The 10,641-nt window shown below is 35.9% G+C and overlaps 1 protein-coding gene across 1 annotated transcript; it reads right to left on the bottom strand.

Annotated features, from left to right (window-relative positions):
• Positions 1 to 9,254: 9,254 nt before the first annotated feature.
• LOC103732056 (putative olfactory receptor 52P1) lies at positions 9,255 to 10,163 on the bottom strand. The gene has a single exon (XM_008830578.1). It carries the CDS (start codon positions 10,161 to 10,163, stop codon positions 9,255 to 9,257), a length of 909 nt encoding a protein of 302 aa, XP_008828800.1.
• Between the last annotated feature and the right edge of the window lie 478 nt (positions 10,164 to 10,641).

Raw genomic sequence — 10,641 nt, 5'->3', positions numbered from 1 at the left:
CAGATCATCAGTATGAATAAATGATATAAATACATTTCTAATTTAATCTCTTCATCAATGTTTTTAGCTAGATATTGTTTTCTATGTGTATTTTTATTCTATTCTAATGGATGTTTTCAGTATATGTGATTTAAATTATAAATCAAATTTCAGTAGGTATTTCCTGATTGAGTTTTTATAATTGCTTATTTAGTCAGCTTCAAATAACTTACTGAATTTTCCTTCTAATAGGTAAGATTTTAGCATATATTTCTATCAGTAAAATATAAAACATTCCACAGACATTCATGAATTTATAAGCTGAACATATTTTGATTACGTTTGTATATGTAGTTTCCTCAACATATGACTTCATCAACCATGTGTCACTATCTCAATATTACAAGAGTCACTCAAGTCTAATTCCAAGCTATAATTTTTCATTGTTGCATTTCTGTCATACAGATTGCCTTAAAAATGGTCATGTAAATTACACACTATCTGAAATTGATATTTTTGGCCAGATTGTTTCATACACAATAATGCATGGTGTTTTCCTTCATTTTCTAATTCTTGTACCATAAATTGGGAATTAAAATTATTATTTCATTGTATCATATACCATAAAAATATTATCAATCCATCTCATTGTTCAGTTGCATTTGCTGCCTTTTTTAAATTTTAGAGCAAACAGGTTATAAAAGTACATGCTACATGGTGATACATCTCCCAAAGGTAGAAGCACTGTACTTACCTGAATTTTCTTACTACCCATTTACTCAATATCAGGAGATAGCAATCGGTAAAAGCAAATTAGTTTATTTATAGTCTCAGAACTGTGTGGATAAATATTTTCCAGCTTCTCTCTTCCTTTTTTTCCACAGTATTGTAACCAAGAGAAATTAGGAAATGAAAATCAAGAAACTTGTGGAGATAGAATTAGTTTAAAATAAATTATCATAACTCTGAGCTTAATTTTTTGTAAGTGAAAATCCTTCCTCTGGCAGTTCCTCATCTGGTAGTAAGGCTTGTTTTAATGTCTATATATTTACCGTTGTAGAAAGAAACATCACAATTATAATTACTACCAAAGTATGAAATAATGCATATTCATTAGATGTCTGTTTGGTCAAAAACTGTGATGGTTAATGCTTACTGTCATCTTAAATGGATTGAGAATCCCCGTAGAGACACACCCCTGGGTGGTTTTGAGGGCATTTTCAGTGAGGTTCAACTGAGAAGGAAAATCACACTCTGAATGTAGACAGTACCACTTTATGATTTTGATTCATAGGCAATAAAATATATTGTATATAGCATTGCCTTTCTCTGCTTCCTGATCTATCCAGATCTTAGCAAGTTCTTGCACCTGTGCCTTCTCTAATCATGATGGACTTCACCGTTAATAATCTGTTCTTCTATGTATAAGTTGTATCTTGCCTGCTTTATGGTCAGAGCACCAAGAAAAAATAATTAACATAGGGAGCCTGGTAATAATTCCTCCTCAGAACATATCTGAGCAGTTGATCGGAGATATTCAATGTTGTAGAAGAGGATATTGAGTCACACAGGCCAATTAAACAAAAATCAGGGAAATTTGCCTTTAGATAGTACTTTATCAGGTCCGTATTCTTCCAATTTATGACAAAGCTGTGTCCTCATTTTCTATTTATTTATTTCTGTGTTGCTGCTATGATATATTATTCTGAATTGCATGCTGATTTAAATGCATATTTTCACATAACGTACTGAAAATATTATCTAATATACCGTTATTTTCTCAGAAAATATTATGATACAACAAATGTTTTTCTCAATCATTAAAAAAAAATCTTGAGATTATATTGCTTCCAGGAAAATGAATGCAACTGGAGATGACCATGTAAGTGAGTTAAATCAATCTCTGAGAGACAAACGTGTGTTTCATTTGTAGTTTCTACATTTTTTATGAATACATAAAATTGAGCACATGCATGTGACATGAAGTTGTACCTAAAAATGTTTAGAGGAACAGAGAATGCTAAGAGGGAGAAAGACAAGAAAAGGGATCATAGGTTTATGATGTATATACTTGTATGTATAAAACAATTTAAAAATCAACATAAGTAAATAATATAAATGAAATGAAAATGATAGAACATTTTTCCTTGTTACAAAGTACTTTGTTGTAAATATGATTATAATACTTCTTAGCTATGCAGTTGGTGATTTGTATCTGTTATTTTTATTTCCTGGAAGGTTTAGCTAAGTTTGTCAACTACACTTAGTTTCCAATGGAATATTTCAAAATCACATTTCTATACATTCCAAGAAAGTGCATACAAAATGCAAATTTTTTAAAATACTCTAGATTTGGAAATAGAGCTCATTTGGAAGAGTACTTTCCTAGCATTCACAAAGACCTGGGTTCAATTCACAGAACTTCATAAGCCCAGTTTTTGCACACCTGCAACTGCAGGACTCAGATGGTGGAAACAGTAAGATAAGAAAGTCAATGTCTTTCTCAGATAGAGATTTCAAGAAGCACACACACTCACCCCACACACACCACATAATAATATTTAATTTAATTTGAGGGAGGGAGGGAGGGAGGAGGGAGGGAAGGAAGGAAGGGATGGAGGGAAGGAGGGAGGGAGGGAGGGAGGAAGGAAGAAAGGAGGGAAGGACAAATGAAGGAAAAGAGGGAGAGAGGAAGGAAAGAGGACAGGAAGGAAGCAAAATTAATGCTGCTATTACTCAATATGTACCTCTATCAACACTGACCTAAAATAGGACACAGAAGTAGAAAGTCAGCCCATGCACACCATTTTCACTCAAACTCATCAGTATCCCTTCTTAAATATGTCGTATATTAATGTATTTCTTCTCATTTCACTTGTAATCCACTTAAACTTATAGTGGAGAAATATTATTTGATGCCAATTACTAGATACCAAAACTATATCTTACAAAGACGTAAATGCATCGTCCCTGCTTGATTTGTGAGTTTTACTTCAGAGCTTTAGAGGGAATTATTTAAGAAACTGATTTTTCTGTCATATAAATATTATGGTTTGTATTTAAATTACTCAGTCATTCATTACTTATAATATTAGCATCTGAAGCACTGCATGTAGACTTGTTGTGGTGAATGTAATGAAATAGTTAAACACATAAACATACATATTTATAAACCTTTATTTTATCATCTATTGGAGAGTTCTCCAGGAACAGTTTATTACAATAGCACAAGATATAGAAACAGTGATGGTCATAGAAGCTCCGTTTTTCAAAACATATAAATTGCAAAGGACTGAGATGTGCATATGATCATTATCTACAGACTTTAATAGCTACGAGGTAATATTTCACTTAGACACATAAACCTTTTTGAAGTGTGCCTGTCTGAAAATTGCAATCAGGATGTGAACCAGAAATCTGTGACCATAGGTGAGCTTTGCTCTTCGTCTGTACAAGGAAACTAAAAATAGATATAAAAAGCATTTTCTGCCAACTATGAAATTTTAAATGTCATAAAATATCTTCCTTTTGGGTGAAATAAACTCAAAGTCAGAAGTACAGGTGATTTCAGATGCTGTATAACACTCGAATATGAATTCTGTATGGAATGTTCTTACCAATACAGTTACAAATGGTTTTATCTCCAACAATTTGGGTACAGTAGTAGTATCTCTTGATACTTTTGTGAGTATATTTTGGGGGTTGTGTGACTTATCCTGCAACCTAGTTTCTAGTATATTCCCCTAGAAAAAAGCCATAGTTAAATAATTCTGCCTAGCATTTTTGTTATATATAATCAGTAATGACTTCTATCACTTTTAATTTATCAGAAAAGAAACTGAGCTTCCAAACAACTTCTTACAAGAAGAAAAATTGATTGATTCAATGAAGAATAGTAATGTTTTAAACAAAGACCAATTATATACTATGTATTGAAAGAAGACACATTACACTTATCATTTTTCTATAATTTATTTTAATGTATGAATTATAACTCATTTCATTTACTGTTATATTGCTCTAAAATCGCAGCTGTGTTTGAGTGTAGTCTCTGTGAGTCCAGATTCTCTATTCTGGCAATGCTAGAGACATCAGAATTTCTCTCAGTACCTGAACCCTATCCAAAATACTAGACATACTCTAGTGCTGCCTACAAAACATATACTTTGATGTCTTTCTCCTGCACATGTGCTTAATTCACATATTACAGTCTGTCTACTGAGTAAGGCATCTTGTTGGCCATGGCAACAGACCACTATGCAACAATCTGTGATCTTCTTAGCTTGCAACCAGTTTCTATCCACTGACTCACTCAGGTAGGAGTTAGAATAAGCAATCCTTCCTGTATTTCCACATCTCATTTTCATCAAATGTCATTTGAAGTTCCACTGTATCACCGACATCTCCCATTCCTAGTGTGAGCACATTGCCATTGAAAAAGTGATGGTACAAAAAGATGCTCACTTTAACAGGATGTATGGTCTGTTTGTCCCAGTATACTTGGACTGGATGTAATCTTCATCTAGCTCTCCATTTGGATCATTATAATGGCCTTCAGTCTGCCTTTAAAAGAATGCTATTTCTTCTTTTCTGTACTATATATTTTGCTTGTTAACTTACCATTTGAAAACTCCATCACACAAGGACAAAGGAAAAGAAGAAATTAACAAACTATGTGTTGACACAGAAACAAATAATTAAGGAACTCTGCAGTAGCCTCCATCTGTTGCAAAGGAAGCTTCTTTGATGAGTGGTGTACGATATACTTGTCTGTAAATAAAAGGATCCATATTTAGCATATGGAAAGAAATTACATTTGTCTAGAGATATGACCACAGAAAGACAATAGATATTGTTGAAGTAGATGTCTGGACAGACCATTCAGAACACATCCTGGTCCAAGCTCTGTGAATGAAAGAGGGTGGCATGATGGCCATGATTTTAGATGTTCTGGTGAATGATGACTGTTGAAAGAACAAAATCTACCCCCTAAGACCAATCTCCCAGTTTTCACATAGCATCGAGGATTGCAAATAGCAATATAATGGTTAAAAAACGTAGTAAGGAGGACAGAAGACTCCCTTAAAGAAAAGCCATGAATGAAATAAGACTGTGCTATGCAGGAATCAACACATCTCTTCAGTGAATCCCCTCAGGACCTCCAGAACCATGATACGGTTGACAATAGCATGCATAGGTCCATGAGGGCCAGAATATCCAGGAAATAGAACATGGGCTGGTGCAGGCACAGCTCTGTTGAGAATCACATGAAGCACCATGTAATTTCCCTAGAATACCACCACATGGATGGAAATGTAAGGGATGGCAAACCATAGATATTAAACTTCCAGGTCAGGAAACCCAGTGGGAATAAAACTTGAAATAATGCAGTTTGTGATGGAGATAGTAGACATTGTTAGAAGGTATAGGCTATTTCTACAGAGTTGTTGTAAATCATATAGATTTCTAAACCCTAATTTCTAGTAATGGTCATCTGCTCTGGGAATAAACATCATATAATACAATATTTATAAACAGTAAAATAAAGATCGGAACAGTTATTGCTTTCTCAAGGACTTGTCTGAACATCAACTTTTCAGTACTAATGTTGAGGAATCACCAGAAATCAGGGAGTTTTAGGCAGAACTAATAATGTGTATAAGGTTTAGATTGCAGAATAAACTCCTAGTGTATTTGCGTGTCCTAAATGATGTCAGTGCCTGGTTACAGATGCAGTGTGTTGCTGTAGTTGGTATTATGATCAGGAGTTTGTGAAATGCTCAGGGAATTTCTTTCAAGTATTATACATGTGTCTTTCACTTTCTCAAAGGGTTGAATGAAACCTGAGATAAATAGCCTTATTGAAGTCATGTATCTTTGTAGAGTATAAAAATTTAGAAAACAGAAACGAATGAAGCATTAGATTATGTTTCACAGTAGATTATCACTGTGCACCATAGAAATAGTTTACTTCTCTAAATTATTTACATTTTATTGTATTCTGACTTTTTCTATTTCTTCATGATAGTCTTTATTCTGTTTGAAACCTAAGCATTTTCTGAGCAAAAGAATCCATACTAATCCTTACTACACTCTTTATTATTTTTATTTTATATTTGTGAGTGTTTTGCTTGCATTTATTTAAGTGTTCCTGTCTCGTGTAATACTTGAAGAGACCAGGAGAGGGGGTTGGATTCCCTGGAACTAGAGTTCCAGATGATTTTTAGCTGCCATGTGGGTGCTGGGAACTGAACCCTGGTCCTCTGCAAGAGCAGCAAGTGCTCTTAACCGCTGAGTCAATTCTCCAGCCCCTACATTCTTTCTTACAATTCTCACATATAATTAACTTGAAATTTAAAACTGGTCATGTTCTAACAAATACTTTATGCTGCATCTCTTATCTATTGATGAATGATTATATAAAGATAGGCTGATATCAATCATCTGCTCATACTAGATGCTTACATTAATGAATTGGTTGTAAAGTAAACCAGTCTAGACCTTCCCTTCTATAGAGTTTTGCCCATGATTGAATAATTTCAGAAATTTGCATACGTTGAATAAATATAGCATGCATATGTTTCTTTAGTTAAGAAAATCTGGACTATTCCAGTTTGGAAAATGATTTATAATTCAGAATGGAATTTGAGTTCTACAGATGTATTTGTATAATTGTGTGATTATTTTTCCATATATCCTTTGTAATTTAAGTGTTTTCTTTATCTGAGCATTTGAAATGATTTAATCAGTTTTACTATGATTTTTGCATTTTAACTGATTTTTTGTGATTTTTATACAATATAGTTTGATGGCATCTCGGTCCACTCTTCTCTCTCCACATTCTACTTCCCACCACCCAGGCTGATGAACTCTGTCTCTCTTTCTCCCTCTTTCTCTCCCTCTCTCTCTCTCTCTCTCTCTCTCTCTCTCTCTCTCTCTCTCTCTTGCTCACTATATATATGTGTGTGTGTATCTATTTATATTTATGTATGTATGTATGTATGTATGTATGTATGTATGTATGTATATTGGACTATAGGGTATGAGTTGTATCCCCAGTGTCCTTCAGTATGGATTCATTCACTGGGCCCTCCAAAGAGTCCCAAACCTGTAAGACACCGTCTCTCCCTCTCCCAGTAGCCATCAATTACTAAAAGTTCCTTAGACCGGGTTGGGATTTCTTATCCACTTCCCCATGTCTGTGCTTGGGTTTTGTCTGGACTGATCTTGTTTAGGACGTGTACATGCTGCAAACATTACTGTGAGTTCATACGAGCAAATGACCAGTTGCCTGGAAGATTGTTTTCTAGGGGACATCTACCCCTCTGGCTTACAATCTTTCTGCCTCTTCTTCCACAATGATACCCGAGACTTGGGAGGCACAGGTTTGAAATAGATGTTACGTTCAGGGATACATACCGTGTGGCCTCTTGGTCTCTGCATTAGTGACACTTTTTTCTTGAGAGTAATTAACAGCTGTCTAACTGGAATTGAAGCTTCCTCATGTGCAGTACTGCAAACATAGCTGAATAGATCCTAGAGAAAACCCTATTTTCATCACATCCCTATAGCAACATAACTTCTTGCTTTTCTAAATATGCACCCTCTTATACACAGAGAAGTGTTCCTTCACCCCTTAAAGAAGCGTCTTTTTGCAACAGGTAGGGAATATTAGAGTTTTAGAACTGGTCAAATACGGAGAATAAGTTTCTGTGAGACACTTAACCCTAAATGACACGTATTCATTAAAATGTATACATATAGATGAAGCATCTCTTAACTCTCACCAGAGAAAATTCCTTTCTCTTACTCCCTGTATTTTAAATTCTATAGTCCCTCCTAAGATAAAGTACCTGCTTTTCCTTCAAAGGAAAGACTGTAATACTGAAGATTTTCCTCTTTACTGCATGACTGATTTTTTTAAATATATTTATGGAGTTTTTGTGCTTTTTGTGTAATAGTTCTTTATCAAATTTAGAACCCATCCCTCATACATACCTTTCTGTAGAACCCCCTACTGGATTTCATGCATTCAGTCTTATATGTTAAGTCCTATCCAGTCAAGAATTTGTGCCCAGATGTCCTTCAGTGCAAGTTCAAGCACCGGAGTCTAGTCAGCCTATCTAAAGATCTTGCAGATCTACTCTCCCTCACCTAGCAGCAGTCAGTTGACAATAACTCCTAGGCTAGGGATAGAGCCTGCTGTATAGTTCCCTCATTCAATGCCGGGTTTTTGTCTGATTTAGTAGGCAAGGATCTTGTGCACGCTGTCACCATTGCTGCAAGTTCATATGAGCAAGTTTCCTGTGGCCTAAAAGCCTCTGTTTCCTTATATTCTGGAAGAAAATCTGGCTTTTACAATCTCTCTGCCCCCTCTTCCATAATGGTCCCTGAAACCTGGGTGGGTGAGTTATAATAGAGGAGTTCTATCCAGGGACACATGCTCTGTAGTCTAGTGTGCTCTAAACCTTATTGCCTGAATTTAAGTAGGTACTCCTGTGTCTAGCAGTGCCTATGGAAGTCAGAAGAGGACATCGAATTCCCTGGAACTAGAGTTAAGGAAGGTTGTTCATGCGGTTGTTAGCTGCCATGTGGGTGCTGATAACTGAAACTGGATCCTCTGCAAGACCAGCCGGTTCTCTTAACCACTGAGGTATCCCTCTAGGCCCAGTTTTATACAGCCTAAATTTTTATCTTTTGTTTGCATATTGAGACAACTCATATTTATTGTGGTTATTCTTATAATTTTTATCAATAGCCACCATGTTTGTAACTGGCTTCTATTAATGCATTTATTTTTTTTCCTTCAGCATATTGTGGTCATTTTCTAGATTCAATGGAGCATTTTGGAGAATTCAGTCATTGGTTTCCACTGACATTCCTTTAAAATATTTAGTGGTTGCCCTGGAGAAATCACCATGTACGTAGAACTGATCTAATCCGTTTTCAAAAATTACTGCTCTGTGTCATACTCAGTGTCAATGCCAGATAAGGGTTCTTCCTTCTCATCCTTTACACTAATTCTGAATTTTCTTATTCATATCTTATTACCTGTGAAGTTATGACTACAAATATTTTGACTAATGTGTTGTATGTTAAACAACAAAAAAAGTTTACCTCAATTTATTCTATTTTGAGGAGAATACAGTTTTTAGAGAAGATGATAAATAATATCAATGCACCATGATTACATAAGTCAGAGTATTTTAAAATGAGTTTTAGGGTAATGTTTTACTTTTCAGAAAGTTTATTGTGTTAAAGAAAAGACCCACCACTCATTCACAAATCTGCTTGGTCTTCACCCCATAAACCACAGGATTAACTGCAGGAGGCACTAGGAGGTACATGCTGGCAAAGATAATGTGGACACTTGGAGGGACCTTCTTACCAATGCGGTGAGTTAAGAAACTAAACAGTGCAGGGGTGTAGGAAATAAGGATAGTGCAGACATGGGAAGCACAGGTACCCAGGGCTTTAGAGCGGGCATTCTGGAAAGAGAGCCGGAACACTGCCTGGAGGATTTTTACATAGGATGTGGCAATGAACCCTAAGTCTGCTGACATCACTGACAGGGCCACTGAGATCCCATATGCTCTGTTAATGAGTGTGTTGGCACTGGCAAGCTTCACCACAGCCATGTGCTCACAGTAGGTGTGATGGATGACATATTTTGTATAGTACGGTAGCCTCTTAATGAGAAGAGGACATGGCAAAACCATGAACACAGCTTGGCTCAGGCCAACTAGACCGAGTTTAGTCACCAGGGATGTGGTCAGGATGGTTGCATAATGCAACGGGTTGCAAATAGCCACATAGTGATGAAACGCCATGGCCACTAGGAGGGCTGACTCCATAATGCAAAGTGCGTGGATATAATGCATCTGAGTTAGGCAGACATCAAACTCAATCCAATGTGCATCAAACCAGAAGATGTCGAACATCTTAAGGGCTGCAGAAGAGGTGAGACACATGTCATTCATTGACAGCATACATAGGAAAAAGTACATAGGTTGGTGGAGGCTTGGTTCTACTTTGACAGTAGCAATGATTATGCTATTTCCCAGCAGGGTCAGGACAAACAGGAGGCAGACAGGGATGCCAATCCAGCAGTGAACACTTTCCAAGCCAGGAATACCAACCAGGAAAAAATATGAAGTGTGGTTGTATGTAGTGTTATCTGCCATGTTAAAACTCAAGATGGTGCATGTTTACTACCAAGTACCAAGGAAAAGACTCTGTAGTTAGAAAATAGCACTGCAAACTGATACCCTGTGGTCATATGTAGAGGGAATCCAGAATCACTGGACATCACCTTCCCTGAAGGACCGACTTCACCACAGGTCTGTACATGCTCTGTTATATGATTTCATCTTTTAAGAATCAGCATCCCAATCTGCAAAGGAAATTGAATTTATTAGCTCAGTTTTCCCTCAGTTATATAGCTTATTTCAATTTTCATCAAAATGTTCCTTTTTTAGAAGCAAAACAGTAATAATATAAAATATATCTTTGTTAAAGTTGGTTGTTTCAACAGAGAAAATAGGAGACACAACCATCAATATAGGCAGAAACATTTTTTAACATGTGTTAGAATGTTCTATATTTTTAAACTTATATTCTTCTCTTAGGGTAATATAAGTAGATGCTCAGGCATTTAACAGA

This window comes from Nannospalax galili, unplaced genomic scaffold (genome assembly GCF_000622305.1).
Source record: "Nannospalax galili isolate Female #2095 unplaced genomic scaffold, S.galili_v1.0 scaffold635, whole genome shotgun sequence".
Lineage (NCBI taxonomy): Eukaryota > Metazoa > Chordata > Mammalia > Rodentia > Spalacidae > Nannospalax > Nannospalax galili.
The sequence above is the reverse complement of the archived record's forward strand: the minus strand, read 5'-3'. Positions and strand labels throughout refer to the sequence as shown.

What these genes read in the sequence shown, in the direction of transcription:
- LOC103732056 (XM_008830578.1), bottom strand. Translation starts at nt 10,163, where the DNA reads ATGGCAGATAACACTACATACAACCACACTTCATATTTTTTCCTGGTT.